At 28.7% G+C, this 20345-nt stretch overlaps 1 protein-coding gene across 1 annotated transcript in view; it reads right to left on the bottom strand.

Moving 5' to 3' along the window:
- The window catches only part of Dhc98D (Dynein heavy chain at 89D), a 165170-nt gene that overhangs the window by 94806 nt on the left and 50019 nt on the right, over window positions 1–20345 (bottom strand). The window contains exons 25-30 of the mRNA XM_065498228.1: window positions 18865–19017; window positions 14769–14901; window positions 12649–12734; window positions 12129–12263; window positions 9227–9433; window positions 8493–8707 (exon numbers count right to left, since the gene is read on the bottom strand). Coding sequence (XP_065354300.1) covers window positions 8493–8707; window positions 9227–9433; window positions 12129–12263; window positions 12649–12734; window positions 14769–14901; window positions 18865–19017 — 929 coding nt within the window. The remainder of the gene's footprint in view (window positions 1–8492; window positions 8708–9226; window positions 9434–12128; window positions 12264–12648; window positions 12735–14768; window positions 14902–18864; window positions 19018–20345) is intronic.

Below are 20345 nucleotides of genomic sequence, written 5' to 3'. Positions count from 1 at the left end.
ACTAAAGAAAAATCAGTTATTTTTACGTAACTTGTTACTTATAGAAACAACATTAAAAAATAAATGAAAAAATCCTTTGAATCAATGAAATGAAAGCGGACCGTTTTTTGAATACATTTATAGTTATTATTAATAAATTTTCTGTTGAATTTACCTACATAATATTTTGAGTGTACGAGACAAGTGTTAGCAAGTTGTTTTGATTTTATTCAGAATTTTATATAAATTAGCTGACCCGACAGACGTTGTCCTGTATCATAAAATAAATTATACATAGAAGCGTTACTGAGAGACAAAGAACATAAGTCTGTTGTCAAAAACCTAAGACTTGCAACAACAGACTACATGTAAATCAATGTACATATTTTGAGTTTTTATATAAAAAATCGGTTTTTGGTCAGAAATATGTGTGATCACAGATCGAGCTCCTTTTCTTGATTAAACGCTTATATAGCTAGGTCAATAGTTATTAGCGAATTTAGATATTTTGAGTTTTTATATAAAAAAATTGATTTTTGGTCAGAAATATTAGTGATCACGGATCAAGCTCCTTTTCTTGATTAAACGCTTATTGGCCAAGTTATTAACGAATTTAGATATTTTGAGTTTCTATATAAAAAATCGATTTTTGGTCAGAAATATGAGTGATCACAGATCGAGCTCGTTTACTCGATTAAACGCTTATTGACCAAGTTATTAGCGAATTTAGATATTGTGAGTTTTTATATAAAAAATCGATTTTTGGTCAGAAATATGAGTGATCACAGATCGAGCTCCTTTCCTTGATTAAACGCTTAATGGCCAAGTTATTAGCAAATTTAGATATTTTAAGTTTTTATATAAAAAATCGATTTTTGCTCAGAAATATAAGTGATCACATTTCGAGCTCGTTTTCTTGATTAGATATTTTGAGTTTTTATATAAAAAATCGATTTTTGGTCAGAAATATGAGTGATCACAGATCGAGCATGTTTTCTTAATTAAAAGCTTATTGGGCAAGTTATTAGCGAATTTAGATATGTTGAGTTTTTTTATAAAAAATCGATTTTTGGTCAGAAATATGAGTGATCACAGATCGAGCTTGTTTTCTTGATTAAACGCTTATTTACCAAGTTATTAGCGAATTTAGATATTTTGAGTTTTTATATAAAAAATCGATTTTTGGTCAGAAATATGAGTGATCACAGATCGAGCTTGTTTTCTTGATTAAACGCTTATTTACCAAGTTATTAGCAAATTTAGATATTTTGAGTTTTTATATAAAAAAATCGATTTTTGGTCAGAAATATGAGTGTGATCACAGATCGAGCTCCTTTTCTTGATTAAACGCTTATTGACCTAGTTATTAGCGAATTTAGATATTTTGAGTTTTTTTATAAAAAATCAATTTTTGGTCAGAAATATGAGTGATAACAGATCGAGCTCGTTTTCTCGATTAAACGCTTAATGGCCAAGTTATTAGCAAATTTAGATATTTTAAGTTTTTATATAAAAAATCGATTTTTGCTCAGAAATATAAGTGATCACATTTCGAGCTCGTTTTCTTGATTAGATATTTTGAGTTTTTATATAAAAAATCGATTTTTGGTCAGAAATATGAGTGATCACAGATCGAGCATGTTTTCTTAATTAAAAGCTTATTGGGCAAGTTATTAGCGAATTTAGATATGTTGAGTTTTTTTATAAAAAATCGATTTTTGGTCAGAAATATGAGTGATCACAGATCGAGCTTGTTTTCTTGATTAAACGCTTATTTACCAAGTTATTAGCGAATTTAGATATTTTGAGTTTTTATATAAAAAAATCGATTTTTGGTCAGAAATATGAGTGATCACAGATCGAGCTTGTTTTCTTGATTAAACGCTTATTTACCAAGTTATTAGCGAATTTAGATATTTTGAGTTTTTATATAAAAAATCGATTTTTGGTCAGAAATATGAGTGATCACAGATCGAGCTCGTTTTCTCGATTAAACGCTTATTGACCAAGTTATTAGCAAATTTAGATATTTTGAGTTTTTATATAAAAAATCGATTTTTGGTCAGAAATATGAGTGATCACAGATCGAGCTTGTTTTCTTAATTAAACGCTTATTGGGCAAGTTATTAGCGAATTTAGATATTTTGAGTTTTTATATAAAAAAATCGATTTTTGGTCAGAAATATGAGTGATCACAGATCGAGCTTGTTTTCTTGATTAAACGCTTATTTACCAAGTTATTAGCGAATTTAGATATTTTGAGTTTTTTTTATAAAAAATCGGTTTTTGGTCAGAAATATGAGTGATCACAGATCGAGCTCGTTTTCTCGATTAAATGCTTATTGACCAAGTTATTAGCGAATTTAGATATTTTGAGTTTTTATATAAAAAATCGATTTTTGGTCAGAAATATGAGTGATCACAGATCGAGCATGTTTTCTTAATGAAACGCTTATTGGGCAAGTTATTAGCGAATTTAGATATGTTGAGTTTTTTTATAAAAAATCGATTTTTGGTCAGAAATATGAGTGATCACAGATCGAGCTTGTTTTCTTAATTAAACGCTTATTGGGCAAGTTATTAGCGAATTTAGATATGTTGAGTTTTTTTATAAAAAATCGATTTTTGGTCAGAAATATGAGTGATCACAGATCGAGCATGTTTTCTTAATGAAACGCTTATTGGGCAAGTTATTAGCGAATTTAGATATGTTGAGTTTTTTTATAAAAAATCGATTTTTGGTCAGAAATATGAGTGATCACAGATCGAGCTTGTTTTCTTGATTAAACGCTTATTGGCCAAGTTATTAGCGAATTTAGATATTTTGAGTTTTTTTTATAAAAAATCGGTTTTTGGTCAGAAATATGAGTGATCACAGATCGAGCTCGTTTTCTCGATTAAACGCTTATTGACCAAGTTATTAGCGAATTTAGATATTTTGAGTTTTTATATAAAAAAATCGATTTTTGGTCAGAAATATGAGTGATCACAGATCGAGCTTGTTTTCTTGATTAAACGCTTATTGGGCAAGTTATTAGCGAATTTAGATATTTTGAGTTTTTATATAAAAAATCGATTTTTGGTCAGAAATATGAGTGATCACAGATCGAGCTTGTTTTCTTAATTAAACGCTTATTGGGCAAGTTATTAGCGAATTTAGATATTTTGAGTTTTTATATAAAAAAATCGATTTTTGGTCAAAAATATGAGTGATCACAGATCGAGCTTGTTTTCTTGATTAAACGCTTATTGGGCAAGTTATTAGCGAATTTAGATATTTTGAGTTTTTATATAAAAAAATCGATTTTTGGTCAGAAATATGAGTGATCACAGATCGAGCTTGTTTTCTTGATTAAACGCTTATTTACCAAGTTATTAGCGAATTTAGATATTTTGAGTTTTTTTTATAAAAAATCGGTTTTTGGTCAGAAATATGAGTGATCACAGATCGAGCTCGTTTTCTTGATTAAACGCTTATTTACCAAGTTATTAGCGAATTTAGATATTTTGAGTTTTTTTTATAAAAAATCGGTTTTTGGTCAGAAATATGAGTGATCACAGATCGAGCTTGTTTTCTTGATTAAACGCTTATTTACCAAGTTATTAGCGAATTTAGATATTTTGAGTTTTTATATAAAAAATCGATTTTTGGTCAGAAATATGAGTGATCACAGATCGAGCATGTTTTCTTAATGAAACGCTTATTGGCCAAGTTATTAGCGAATTTAGATATTTTGAGTTTTTTTATAAAAAATCGATTTTTGGTCAGAAATATGAGTGATCACAGATCGAGCTTGTTTTCTTGATTAAACGCTTATTGGGCAAGTTATTAGCGAATTTAGATATTTTGCGTTTTTTTATAAAAAATCGATTTTTGGTCAGAAATATGAGTGATCACAGATCGAGCTTGTTTTCTTGATTAAACGCTTATTTACCAAGTTATTAGCGAATTTAGATATTTTGAGTTTTTTTTATAAAAAATCGGTTTTTGGTCAGAAATATGAGTGATCACAGATCGAGCTTGTTTTCTTGATTAAACGCTTATTTACCAAGTTATTAGCGAATTTAGATATTTTGAGTTTTTATATAAAAAATCGATTTTTGGTCAGAAATATGAGTGATCACAGATCGAGCATGTTTTCTTAATGAAACGCTTATTGGCCAAGTTATTAGCGAATTTAGATATTTTGAGTTTTTTTATAAAAAATCGATTTTTGGTCAGAAATATGAGTGATCACAGATCGAGCTTGTTTTCTTGATTAAACGCTTATTGGGCAAGTTATTAGCGAATTTAGATATTTTGAGTTTTTTTATAAAAAAATCGATTTTTGGTCAGAAATATGAGTGATAACAGATCGAGCTCGTTTTCTCGATTAAACGCTTATTGACCAAGTTATTAGCGAATTTAGATATTTTGAGTTTTTATATAAAAAATCTATTTTTGGTCAGAAATATGAGTGATCACAGATCGAGCTTGTTTTCTTGATTAAACGCTTATTTACCAAGTTATTAGCGAATTTAGATATTTGAGTTTTTATATAAAAAATCGATTTTTGGTCAGAAATATGAGTGATCACAGATCGAGCTTGTTTTCTTGATTAAACGCTTATTGGCCAAGTTATTAGCGAATTCAGATATTTTGAGTTTTTATATAAAAAATCGATTTTTGGTCAGAAATATGAGTGATCACAGATCGAGCATGTTTTCTTAATGAAACGCTTATTGGGCAAGTTATTAGAGAATTTAGATATGTTGAGTTTTTATATAAAAAATCGATTTTTGGTCAGAAATATGAGTGATCACAGATCGAGCTTGTTTTCTTGATTAAACGCTTATTTACCAAGTTATTAGCGACTTTAGATATTTTGAGTTTTTTTATAAAAAAATCGATTTTTGGTCAGAAATATGAGTGATCACAGATCGAGCTTGTTTTCTTGATTAAACGCTTATTTACCATATTATTAGCGAATTTAGATATTTTGAGTTTTTTTTTTAAAAAATCGATTTTTGGTCAGAAATATGAGTGATCACAGATCGAGCTTGTTTTCTTGATTAAACGCTTATTGGCCAAGTTATTAGCGAATTCAGATATTTTGAGTTTTTATATAAAAAATCGATTTTTGGTCAGAAATATGAGTGATCACAGATCGAGCATGTTTTCTTAATGAAACGCTTATTGGGCAAGTTATTAGGGAATTTAGATATGTTGAGTTTTTATATAAAAAATCGATTTTTGGTCAGAAATATGAGTGATAACAGATCGAGCTCGTTTTCTCGATTAAACGCTTATTGACCAAGTTATTAGCAAATTTAGATATTTTGAGTTTTTATATAAAAAATCGATTTTTGGTCAGAAATATGAGTGATCACAGATCGAGCTTGTTTTCTTGATTAAACGCTTATTTACCAAGTTATTAGCGAATTTAGATATTTTGAGTTTTTTTATAAAAAATCGATTTTTGGTCAGAAATATGAGTGATCACAGATCGAGCTTGTTTTCTTGATTAAACGCTTATTGACCAAGTTATTAGCGAATTTAGATATTGTGAGTTTTTATATAAAAAATCGATTTTTGGTCAGAAATATGAGTGATCACAGATCGAGCTTGTTTTCTTGATTAAACGCTTATTGACCAAGTTATTAGCGAATTCAGATATTTTGAGTTTTTATATAAAAAATCGATTTTTGGTCAGAAATATGAGTGATCACAGATCGAGCTTGTTTTCTTGATTAAACGCTTATTTACCAAGTTATTAGCGAATTCAGATATTTTGAGTTTTTATATAAAAAATCGATTTTTGGTCAGAAATATGAGTGATAACAGATCGAGCTCGTTTTCTCGATTAAACGCTTATTGACCAAGTTATTAGCAAATTTAGATATTTTGAGTTTTTATATAAAAAACGATTTTTGGTCAGAAATATGAGTGATCACAGATCGAGCTTGTTTTCTTGATTAAACGCTTATTTACCAAGTTATTAGCGAATTTAGATATTTTGAGTTTTTTTATAAAAAAATCGATTTTTGGTCAGAAATATGAGTGATCACAGATCGAGCTTGTTTTCTTGATTAAACGCTTATTTACCATGTTATTAGCGAATTTAGATATTTTGAGTTTTTTTATAAAAAATCGATTTTTGGTCAGAAATATGAGTGATAACAGATCGAGCTCGTTTTCTCGATTAAACGCTTATTGACCAAGTTATTAGCGAATTTAGATATTGTGAGTTTTTATATACAAAATCGATTTTTGGTCAGAAATATGAGTGATCACAGATCGAGCTCGTTTACTCGATTAAACGCTTATTGACAAAGTTATTAGCGAATTTAGATATTTTGAGTTTTTTTTTTATAAAAAATCGATTTTTGGTCAGAAATATGAGTGATAACAGATCGAGCTCGTTTTCTCGATTAAACGCTTATTGACCAAGCTATTAGCGAATTTAGATATTTTGAGTTTTTATATAAAAAATCGATTTTTGGTCAGCAATATGAGTGATCACAGATCGAGCTCGTTTTCTCGATTAAACGCTTATTGACCAAGTTATTAGCGAATTTAGATATTTTGAGTTTTTATATAAAAAATCGATTTTTGGTCAGAAATATGAGTGATCACAGATCGAGCTTGTTTTCTTGATTAAACGCTTATTTACCATGTTATTAGCGAATTTAGATATTTTGAGTTTTTTTATAAAAAATCGATTTTTGGTCAGAAATATGAGTGATAACAGATCGAGCTCGTTTACTCGATTAAACGCTTATTGACCAAGTTATTAGCGAATTTAGATATTTTGAGTTTTTTTTTTATAAAAAATCGATTTTTGGTCAGAAATATGAGTGATAACAGATCGAGCTCGTTTTCTCGATTAAACGCTTATTGACCAAGTTATTAGCGAATTTAGATATTTTGAGTTTTTTTTAAAAAAAATCTATTTTTGGTCAGAAATATATCAGTGATAACAGATCGAGCTCGTTTTCTTGATTAAACGCTTATTGGGCAAGTTATTAGCGAATTTAGATATTTTGAGTTTTTATATAAAAAATCGATTTTTGGTCAGAAATATGAGTGATAACAGATCGAGCTCGTTTACTCGATAAACGCTTATTGACCAAGTTATTAGCAAATTTAGATATTTTGAGTTTTTTTTATAAAAAATTATTGACCAAGTTATTAGCGAATTTAGATATTTTGAATTTTTATATAAAAAATCGATTTTTGTTTAGAAATATGAGTGATCACAGATCGTAAAATACTTTTGTGGACTATTGCGAACATTTAAAAACAAATTAGCGTAAAGTGGGTGTGGTCAATTTTTCATTTCGTAAAAACTTTGGACTTTGACCAACAACTGATTCTCAACTGATGCAATTACCAACGAACGACATTTGATTTTTATTTATATAGAAGAAGATATAGCTGATATTTGAAAATGAAAATTCTCTCAGACATTAACTTATAATTTTTTTTTCATTTAGTATCATGCTCCCTCGACCAAAAAATGAAAACTTTGACTCACTGTAAAAAAATTCAGACCAGCTGGACTTTAAGTTTATTCTACAAAACTGATCTACTCAACATGCTCTTTCAGAATTTCATACAAAAACTCGATTTTTGATTTTTTCAATTTTCCGACTTTTCCGGAGGGATTTTCCAAAATTTTCTTCCGGAAAAACCTTCACCTCCAAAATACGAACAACTGACAAACAATTTTACAGAAATCGTCCCGGCTGTTCTCATTTTATGAATTACTATACATTTTATATACATACAGTAATTGTCACTCAAAATCGTACAACATATTTTTTTTAAATATTATGAAATTATACAGGCAATAATAGGTGATTATATAACAAATTAAAAGTCATTTTATTAATTGGATCAAAAAATATGTATTTCAACAAAAAAGTTAACAAAACCTCAATTCGTTAAAAAAAAATATTGATGAAAATTAAAGAACATCACAAAATTCATATTTCTCTTAAATTCATACAATTATATTAAATTATAATTAAAACTTTAAAAATTAAAAAAAATTTTAATATTAAATAATCCTAATACTTTGTAGGGTATCATTTGCTACTTTTTAGTGCCTTTACGATTTTAAATGAATCGTTGATATTCTGGGCACTGACAGTCTTACCCAATTTTTTTATTTGTGGATAAGGGCAATTCAAATTATACCCAATTTTCTGATAGGTAATAGCACACACAATATAAAAATAGCATTTTAAAATATTTCCAAAACATCAACTTTGTAAAACTAATGAATAAAATTTGACTACGATGGTGTACGATTTTAAGTGACATTCACTGTATGTACGTATATAGATTATATCATAATCTACAATAGGTACATTTAGTATACTAAATCCAAATCTAAAATCAGAGTTTAATATTGTTTGCTTTACCACTGTGCAATTCGGATAGATGGAATTCTTGAAGGAAAAAATCTGTTGGTTGTTGTTGCACCAAATGGGTTTGTGTCGTACTCTTGCTGGCGTTGTATACTTACTGTGAGGCACCCATCGATTGAAGATTCATTGAATTATCATCAAGCACCTGAACTATTTCATCGACCGCACCCAAAGTATAGCCACGCTCTTCGATGCCTTTGTAATGTTTGTGCACTTTAAAGTTCATGACGGCCCAAGTGTCCTCGACTGCCTTTACGCCCTTTTCGATGGCCAATTCTTTGATGGCATTATTTAGGATTTGCTCTGCAATTTCCTATTGAATAGAACGAAGGCAGTAGAGAATTACAGCAAACACTCAACAACTCCAATATAGTAAATGCTCAATAAAAACAAAAAGACAAATGAAACTTAAGTTAAAAAAAAAAATAGACAAGACACGTCTGTTGGTAAGAAATGCATTCAACCAAATAACAAACTACAAACATAATGTGACCATTAAAGGCAACAACATACTGATACAATTGTACATAAGTATTTCAAGTTTTTTCGTTGTTAGTTTTCGGGCTGTTGCTTTTCGGTGTATGGCACAGTAGTCAAGACTTTTGAATGTTTGTTAAGACGTGCAATACAATAACAATAACAATGACACTGACAATGCCAACTGCAGCAAAAATAACACCACTTTGGATAATTGTTTTTTGTTTATGGTGTTTTTACATCTAACAAACATGGATGTAGTATGTATGTATATTTGTAGTTTGTTGGTTTGATTGTTGACAAAACATTAGCACCACGTCAGGCACATGTGTCTGGTTGCTTCACATTGTTGTACCTGATATTTGTGCAACTGCATTCCAAACATATTTTCGAGGGTAAAACGTTCTGGTGTCATATCAAAGTACTGTCCCGTTTTTTCCATTAATTGCAACCAATGACGTTCTCGCAATGCTTCGTTCTTCAAGCTCACCATCAGTGGCACGGTGCCTTTGAATTGTTTCATTTGTAGCTCCAGCATCTGACCAACTGGTAGTTGTCGCACCTGTCACACCAATTTTAAAACGAGACAAATGTGTTTAGATTAATGGAACATATGTATGCAAGTTAAAGCAATGCTCGGTATAACGAATTATATAATGCCAGGCCTTTTCGTTAATCTGAACAATTCGTCATATCGTGCAACTAATTCAGATTTTTAGTCCAATGTTTATTGTCTTTTGATCATATTCAAATTTATTTGTTATAACTACATATAAGGTTGCTAATGCAAATACATTCGTTATATCAGAGCTTTGTCTGTACATATTTATATACATACATTAGGGCAAATACATATCATAATGGCCCTAGCATAGTCGAATATACCATTGAACGTTATTTAAAAAATGGTATTACTTTTTCGCGGTTGTCCAAAAAGATCACCCACAAAACGCTGTAAAACTTGGAGATATTTTTTTTGCAAATAGTTTTTTTTTTGTTAATATATCAACCTGGCTCGAATCTATATTTTTAAACTGATGGAGCTGATTTACAGTCACAAAATGCTCGAACGAACACATCTGATATATTGATACAAGATTTGGACCCGTCAGATATTTTGGGCTTGCATCAAGTTGATTTCAACAGACAAAACAAACCAACATTTTTATATCAACATCTATATTTAAACGTATAGAAAATATATTAAGGGACTATATCTTAGATTACCATGAAAATTAGTTTTTTTTTTAGGCAAGCACTTATTTGCGCAATTCTTAATAATTAATAATAATTACTTTTTAATTAAATTATTTTGTATAATTTCCTCTTAGCATCACTTGTAAATCATCCAAGAGCTATCATAGGGTACAAATTACAATACATTTTGATAGATTACATTGATGTACCTGTTAGAATTAAGTCATATACACAGAGAAAACAGATTCGTGATAGCAACAGAATTTGTTGCCAATCGAATGATTCGGTTGCACACATAGAATTTTTCAGTTCTAACAACAGAAAGTCAATTGATAAAGAAAAATTTCAGTTGAGGCAACCAAACTTTAGTTGCCCCTTCCAAAATATTGTAGCCGCAACTGTAAAATTCAGTCACTAAGACAGAATCAATCGATTGGCAACAAATTCGGTTGCTATCACGAATCTGTTTTCTCTGTGTACAATTCATAGTGGAACGTAGCCGTTATGTTGATCGAATTTACAAGATTTAATAAGCGTAATATCGTCTAATATTAGGATATTAGTCTAACTATAGTTACAATAACTTCTAAACCAAAAGAGAGCAAGTGTTAGAATTTCAAAAACTAATCATGGCGAGCAAATATAATTAATGGTAACCGCTTAGATTTTTTAAGCCGAGTTTTGTTCTAAAATTGTCATTGTCGTAATATTCATAATACGGTCGTAAATTATAAAGAGTTTCAACATTTTAATGAATGGGACTGTCATTACATTGTCCGTTCGTTTATCTGAGCATTGTAAAGCTAAATATATCAACAAATTTTATCAAAAGAATTTAATTTTTATTAATATAATGTCAGTTTATTTATAATTTTATCATAAATCGACTTCAGTTTCTCAGCTTTTATTTATCTTATGCTGGCTGAACTATTTAATTCAAACCATAGAAGAAGTATTGAATGTTTTCAATTAAATATTAGCAAATTAGTCTCCCCACACAAAACAAACAATGTTTTTAGTCACATTTAAACAAATGAGCATTTTAAATAATTTTAGGAAATGAATTAAATGCATTTTTATCAAATAATACAATAAATCATCTCTATCATTTAATAAAACAAATTTTTATGAAATATTTTCAATTAGAGCAATAAATTTTGCACACATTTTTATCTCAACAAATTATGTATGGATTTGTTGTGTTTCGAACACTCGATGATTTTATAATCAAAACATTTTGGTGTCCACAGGCGAATGTGCGCCTTTAGTCAGCATTCATGTGTCAAAATTAATGTGTGTATTAGACCACCACCCATGAAATCTATTGGTTGCTGATATAAGAAGGATACAAAAATAATATACCTACATACATACATATGTATGTGAAAACATTGGGTTCTCGAATGCATTAAATACAAACTGATCTTGACATATGTCCAATTTTAAAGATAATAAAAATTTTAAAGACTCTACACAACTTTTGAACGTGTCCACTAAGAAGCATATTGAACAATATTTAAATTCATGAAAACTATATACGAATTAGCCAGTAGATAAAAGTGCGATTTATCATATTTATTTAAAGTTTCATAATTGTTAGTTTAGTGTAACCTAAATAAGTTTTTAAATTTCAATTAACTGTGACAGATATTCAAATTGGTTGGTTATTTTGTATTATTGTCCGTCACTGTATGTAATGTTTCTGAGAAATTCGCCTGTATGTTTTCTTCAAATAAAAATTAAGCAATTTGTTTAAACTCCTAAGAATAAATTTAGATCTCTATTTGTTATATGTGAGGAGGATATGTGGCAATTTTTAAAATAAATTTCATTAAAATTCAACTAACTTTTAAGTAAATAATTAATTTCTTTTACTTTTTGCGGATATTTGCTTAAAACTTTAGTCATTTTCGTTTCATAAACTAATTACGAAAGTTTTATTGGCATCAAAAATCATTTAAGTCCATCGACGACATCCATCCATGGCAACATCATCATACAATTTGAAACACAGCAGTGATGTTGGATGTGAAGTTTTGGTGCCAATACTTTCTTCTTACCTGTTTTGATAGTTTACGAAATTCTTTAAAAAAACTCTCTACACCCTCAGTCAATACCGAAGGATCCAAATCGGCCCACAAAGTTTTCGACCATCCCTCACGAGCTGCCTTTTGGCTTTTGTATAATTTGTAAACCTAAAAGAAAACAAAAAAATTAAAAAGCTGAACGAAAAGTGAATTAAATGAAAAAGAAAAACAACTAATGCAAAAGGTGATATTCAATCATCTTTAGGTTAGTTTTATTTCATGTTTTGCTTATTTTTTCTATGCTTCTTTTGCTGCTCTACCAGAACAATGAGAGACGGCTCAGAACAAGGAGATGCAGACGAAGATGGAAAGGAAGTTTACTCAACAGCTACACAAATAATTTAATTGAAAAATTAAACTTTATCTGTGTGCTAAATAGAGAAAAGATTCTTATGAACATTTTCCTCATAGTCCTCATAGCAGTAGCAGCAGCAGTAGTGCGAGTAGTGGTAGAAGTTCTACTGAAAGTAGTATTTAGTTGTTCTTAACTTACAATTTGCATGCCTTCGTAGTCGTCTTTAATACGTGAAAACTCATTGTAATCTTGCATGGGCATATCAAAAAGTTTCTCAGCGTTGGCTAAAATACAAAACAAAAAAGAAAAAGAAAAAGAGGAAAATGGTAACACAAAATGGAAACGGATTATTCAAAAGAAAAATAGAATGAGTAAATACAATTAAAAGTAATAAAAAAGTTTTGCCATTTTTCCTATTTAAATGCACGCACACAAAGCAAATTAATAATGGTGGTAGTGGTCAGTTCAGAATAGGGATGTCTTTAAGGTCTGATGTGATTATATTAAATGCATGTATTTGTTTTTTATCGTAGAAAATCAGAAGTTCTCTCTTGAAATGCTGATGACGAATTTTTGAATTATTGCAAAAGATATCTATATATCTATATATGATTTAAGTATATCGTCAAGTGAAATACAAAAGGGCATAACAACAAAAAAATTCAAAATTGGGTATTTAATGGATATTGGCACACGTCCTCACAAATGTTTAGCTTTATATTTTTAAAAATAATGACTTTATTAAAGAAAATCATACTTGTAACCACAACCATTTTCATTTTATTAAGTTTTTTGTCTCTGAAATTCTAAATGGGGTCTGTAGGCATTTTAAACATTTTAAACCAAGGTTGGCTACCGATTTGAAACGGTAACGGTAATGCTAATTTGGATTATTTCCGTGAATGTGATTTATCGGTAGCAGTATTTTTGATTATTTTGATAATGGATAGGGAACCCGAAAATTCCGGATTTGTCGGGATTAACAAATGCTGATTTTTTACCTGGTAATTCCGAGATTTTTTACGTTTTAGGAGCTAACATTCGATATTAATTATATTGATACAAAAGTTGTAAAATTTTCAGTTTTGCTATGATTTTTTCACCATCATAAAGTTCATATTTGTTTGAAAAATATTTATGTTAAATATTAATTATTTTTTGTTTCCAATATCAATGATTTGAGGTAAAATTAGTTTTGCAGTATTAAATTAATGTAGATAACAAATAATTGATTTCGGTTTCTGTAAAATAAGGTGTCGTTGCGTTACGTTATTATTAGAGTGGTCAAACCGGTTTTCGAATTATTCGAAAAACCGGTTATTTTCCAATTTTCCGGTTTTTTTAAACCGGTTTTTACAAAAGGTCGGGTTTCGAGTTATTCGACAAAACGGTTTTTTTGTCTCGAATTATTCGACAAAATCGAATATTTTTTTTATTTATTTTAAGATTTTGCGATTACTTTTAATAATTAGTGATTACTTTACACAGCACTTTTCTTCTAAATGTGTAATATGATTTCATGTTCAATGTCATTAACAAGTTATACATCAAGTACTAGGCGCAGTCGCGCGTAAAAAATTTAAAAAACCGGTTATTCGAACCGGTTTTTCATTGAAAAAACCGAAAACCGGTTTTTAAAAATTACGCTTTTTCGAATTATTCGAAAACCGGTTTTTGGAATATGTCGAATATTTGATCACTCTAGTTATTATGTTACAAAATTTTTAAAACTAAATTAAATAAAAAAATATGTTAATAGGTATTTAAACAATATAAAAACTGGTAACATTTTTAGCGGAAACAGAAATCATCTTTACAACACTGATCAAGAGAATTGAAGGTTTTAGTTTTAGTTTTTGTTATATTTTTTATTTAATGAAATAAATAATTTTCATTGTCAAATTTACTGGTTTTTAATGTAAAATGCAAGTCCCGAAATACTGAAAAATCCGGAAATCCAGATAAATCTCTGGATCCAGTCCCGTTTGTCATCCCTAGTAATGATATATTTGCGGTAACGGTATTTTAATGATAACGGTAATTTCATTTAAATCAAATTTCCAAAAATTAAAAATAATTTAAAATAATTTTGAATTGTTTATAGATTACCGGTAGCGGTATTTTAGAGGTTACGGTAACTTTAATATCACAGTATGCTTGTTATTGAAATGGGCTAAATATACTTATACTAACTTAGTATTAGTACTGGTCTCTAATTAAAAATTAAAATATTGTAATTTTTAAGTAAATATTAATTAAGAAATTTTAAAACTATATTAATTATAATAATTAATACCTATATTTAATGATTTTCTTACCCAGTTCTTGTCGTCTTTCATCAAATTCATTAATTTTCTGTCCATAAGACTCCATCAGCTTAGAGCCTCTATCTAAATCGGCAACAACTGACCCCGGACCATTCTTTTCAAAATCAGTAATAAATTCTTGAAGCTAAAATGCCAGACATCACAGAATCAATTAAGTTAATGAGAAATTACAATACAAATATAAAATTATTTAAAAACAAATACAAATACATATATTCAAAAGTATTCATGTATAATAAATGCCCTTTTTACGGATTTATTAATATCTCAACAACAATAATAGCGACGCTAGCAAAATTTTACGTGGGTAGCTCTTAGACCAATCCGCATATTGAAACAAAATTTTAGGGATATTGGAGGGGGAAGTCAATTACCCACCATATAAAATAATTATTAACTGTGCTATATCTATAGAACTAAAATAGTTATGCACACTAAATTTGCTGCGGGTAACTCTAAAAACAAACTACACTTTCCACCAAAATCGGAAGCGTATACGAGGGTGGAATCGGGTTCCCGCCATACAAATGAATTATTAATTCTCCTAAATCTATAGAACTACATCAGTGAGACACACTAAATTTATGCATGTTATTAATAAAAAAAAACTACCATATTGTTTTAAGATGATATCATTATATTAACTAGTAATGGGAGGTTGAAAAATAGAGATATTTCCCAACACCAGCCACTAAAAGACTTCGGTTCCTGCAAAGTTTAAATGCAATGCATTGAAATATATATAAAACAATATTTAAAATGAGACAATATAAAAACTACCGATGTTGAAGTGAGTGATAACTAGCCCCTGATATAAAACTTTAAAATTCTCGCGATCGCACTCACTAACATGATTTTTTTATTAAGCTGATATCGGATGACTTCGTATTAACCACAAGAAAAAACTTCGAATTAATCACAAAAAAACTTTTAAACAATCATATTTTTAATTTTTTTCTGAAACAACGCTTATCTATCCAGGCTTTTAAATTATATTAAATTCTCTGCCCAGCTGAGCCCAGCTAATAACTTTATGTCCATTTGAACTGATAAAATCCATTTTTTTTGCAATTCCAATCAAAAAACTACTATCAAAGCCACTTCCACAAATAATTCAAATTTAAATTTAACCAAAACATATCAATGGTTTGATGGTTGCATAATTAGATTTGTTAATTTTTTGAAATTACCTATTAAAATTAGTATTTATTTGCGCAATTTTTTATTTTTTTTTATTTTTTTTTTAGGTTTTTTTCTCACAATATGTAATTTCAACACGTGACTATAAAAATACCGTTTCATATTTCACATAAATTTATTGCCAGCTGATGTAGAATTTTGTGCTCTTTAAGCTGGTGCTTTCGGCTTTCACGAAAGTTGAAATTTGTTTTTTCAATTAATCCGCAAAATTGGTATGTTTGGCCCCTCTATGCGACGGTCCCGAGATTTAAAAAACATAAAATTTAACATGCTAAGACCATTTGTTTTTTGTCAAAATTGCAAAGTTATTATATCAGTCAAAAGGAATTGAGTTACATAATTACTTTATTAAATACATAATAACGCCAAACTTGTCTCCTGTAAATTTTATGAAGCATAACGTTTCAACACTACGGTAACTAAATGATACTTTATATTTAACATTAAAAACGTTTGGTTATACATAGTTTTGTTATATTCATAGAGTTTGAATACAAGTATAATGTATAAAGTTTTAGTTAATAAAGTAGTGCTGATCCCTGATTAGGATTGAGGAGCCATAAATATCAATTACTCGGGATTGGCATCCCTAATAACAATGTCAGGTGGAGTCACTGCGACTTCACTTACATCACCATTAATATTTTGCACTCAATAGTCGAGTGTAAACCAAATAATGAAGAAATGCGTCACAACAGCGTTTTGCGCAAACATTTAAAACAAAATACAAAAAGATGGCCTGAGTAGGAAAAGGATTCACAAAAATTACGAAGTAATAACAACATGACTCCACTGCTTTAAGTGCAGAAAAGATGCTGTTGCAACTTCAAAAATGTTTAAAATAAAGAAGCAGAAAACTGCACAAGTAGCAGATGTGATTGTCGATCTTAATGCGTATAATAAACACTTTAAGTTAATTCGTTTTTCTTGGTATCAACAACTCGAAAGAAAGTTTTATTCTTTAATTTTATTTCATTTCATTTTATTTTGTTTTTTTTTCCAATTGTTGTACAACTGGTATGGAAACGAAGCTAAAAGCAAGAAATGGAATAGCAGAATACAGAGCAATAAATGCAATCCTCTTCCATTTGTATGGACTTTTTATGAAAAGTTTAACGAAAACGGATAAGGATGCGGTGGCTTACAGAGTTAGAGAACGGAATGTGAATGTAGAGTACACAGGAACTACAGAAACCACACTATTGCTTCTTCATATAATTGACATTATTAATAATGTAGAGAGAGGGCAAAAGTGGCAGTACGATTTGTTTTACAAATGCAATATGTTTGGGTGGTAGGATGTGTTGTGTTGTCTGTCTATCGCTCTGTCTCTCAGTCGGACTGGGTATGGAAAATAAAATAAAATCCAATTAAATTCCTATTGTATTGAAATTGCGAAATAAAAACGGAACGGAACCAAAGCAAAACGAATAAAGTAGTATAGAACAACTACATTTAAAAGCACCACAAAGACTTATGTATTTATCATTAGATGAACAAATTACCACTATTTAATAAATATTACGACTACATATATGTAGTACACAGAGAAAAATATTTATTTTTTCGAGATAAATCCAAAAATTTAGGTTTATTGTTTTTACTCAGCCATATATGGACCGTTTTTTACGAATTGTATACAAATTTTTATAAATTTGTTTCGCAAACAACCATAAAATAAAAGAAACTTTAGAATCGTTATTGATATTCAAACTAATAAGATATCTGTCACATGTCATGTAATTATCAACCCGATCAAAACAGATCAAAGCAGATTATTAAAAAAATATATCTTTGAATAGGCAAATCCATGCTATTTTTGGAAAAATGTACATTTTCACTGAAAATAATATTTGGTTTTATGGCATGAATCATTTTTATAGTTTTTTTTTCATAAATTATGTGATTAAACACAGACATTTAATAAATGTAAGATGAAAATGTTTAAATAAACATGAATTGGGAAATCATTTTTGAAAAAATCAACACTAATTTTTAACTATCACTAATAGTTAGTGGTAGTGTAAAATATTTCACTAACTTTTTTAATGTTTAGTGATGAGTTGAAAAATATAAGCCTCACTTAATAATAGTGAAAGTGTAGTTAAAATTTTTTAACTAATAATATTTTGAAAATAGTTAAAATATTTTTTTTTTGCAGCCTAATGAAATAATTTTTTCTACACTAAAATTTTTAGTTAAAAAAATATTCCTGCACTATTTTTTTCAACAAAGAAATGTTTTACTCTATTCATAGTTTAAGTTAATATATGTATTTTAGGAAAAAACGTAATATTTTAAGATGTCCCATCGAAGTCCAACTTTTTATTTTCTTTTTATAAGTAATGACATTTTCCTTTCTTTTTAAAGCATGGGATGTAGTTGGTGTATCTTCTAATGCATATATAGGGTCCATTATACTGTTATCGCTATCAAAGTCTGTATTTTCCATTTTTAATATATCTTTTAACAAATTAAATCTTGTAATAATGTCCTATAACTTCTTCAAGTCATTATTTTTATTTAGTTTTTTAATTAAAAATTATTTTTCATTATATATGTATATATAATTAATATTCTAGTTTAAACTGGAATAACTTCATGATCAGTAATTTTGAATATATTAGTGCAAAGAAAATTATTGAAGCTTTTTTTAGTTATTGTTAAATTTTTTAACTATTAGAGTTTAGTGCTTATTTCTACACTACCACTCAATGAATTTATAGTTAAAAAAATATAACTATCACTAAAAAATATTAGTGATACAAATATAAGCTTCACTACCACTAAAGCTGATGAAAATTAGTTAAAAATATATTTTTAAAATAATATTTAGTGCTAGTGAAATGTTGATTGCACTCAACATTTAGTGCAATCGTAAACTCACCTCTTTCCAAAAGCCAGCTATTTCCACTGATGTCATATCGGCAAATTTTTGCTTGATCGGCTGCAACTTATCCAATCGATACAGCGATGAACGATACAAACGCAGCCATCGTTTTTCTAGATGATGTGCCATTAGCATGTCTTCAAAGTTAAACTAAATAAACAAAAAACATACAAAAGATAGATACATTCTAAATATTACAATCAATTGCAAATTAAAAATATAATGCAATATGCCATACAAAAATTTCACATTACGATAAGATATTTTTTTAACAATAATGAAAATTTTACGAAAGTTTATCTTTCTTTGCTAAATATTAAAATGAAATCGAAAAATTCAAAGCCATGCTAGCATATGATCTTTAACAGATCTGATTTTGTTTAAACGGTATCCGAGTCAACTTTCCTGCTTTGTTTGTATGTAGTAAAAACAGTGGTAAAATTGTGCCAGCAAAAAAGAATGCAATTCTAAGAAAACTACTTTAATTTTTAAAATATTAAAAGAAAAAAAAATAATTATAATTATAATTTAAATTATTTATTACATATTCAGGTATGTGATGAAAAACGATTTAGTTGCAAAAACGATTTGAAAACGACAATAGGTGTGATTTGTTTGTTTGAATCGTTTTCGAATTTGTTTAAAAGGGAATTTATCGAAATTAGTTGCAATTTCTAAAAAAGATAGTAATGCGGCATGTTGTACTGCAGTGGCTGTGGAACCTGGTGTTTTTATCCTTAAGATAAATGCTTATTATACACAAATTTAATATCAAATTACTTAATACTTACTCATTTTATCCATATTTATTATGAAACTAATTTTAAAATAAATACATTTTTCTTACAAACAACCGAAATTTGTCGTTACTTTACGATATCCGTAGTTAAATTTAAAAAACATACAGAATTGCGGTACACATAGCATTGTACATTTTATGTTTGTTTCAGTATTTTAATTCAATAATTTTCGTACTGCTGTGTTTGCTGAGTACTTGAGGATACTTGTTACAATTGATAAGTTGTATTACTCATACGCTCACGTGATAAATACCAATAGTAGAACATTATCTGAGATAACACTACTTTTCAAATTAAATTACAAATTTACAGTACGGTCGTATTCAGAAAGGCTTAAAACATAAATATTTAATAGCTTAAAACACATTTACAAAACCATTGTTAAGTTTATAAATTTTGAAGATGGTTCGAAGCAGTTTAAGCCTATTTTCAAATATTCTTTTTACATTTTATATTGAAAAAAGGAATGATTAATTGACGATTGGTGGATATCCAAAGATTTTATTGGTTTTATATATAAAAACGAAAAGCCAAAAACAAATGTTGAGATAAGTCACTTTCAGAATATCTCGGTTTAACAAGCTACACTCAATAATAAGTACTCGAACATAACGAGCAATTTAACTCTAATTTCAAAATTACACATCATGTCCTGTTTTTTCTAACGTTATTTTGTGC

The sequence above is a fragment of the Calliphora vicina genome, chromosome 1 (genome assembly GCF_958450345.1).
Source record: "Calliphora vicina chromosome 1, idCalVici1.1, whole genome shotgun sequence".
NCBI classification, from domain to species: Eukaryota; Metazoa; Arthropoda; class Insecta; order Diptera; family Calliphoridae; genus Calliphora; species Calliphora vicina.
The sequence above is the reverse complement of the archived record's forward strand: the minus strand, read 5'-3'. Positions and strand labels throughout refer to the sequence as shown.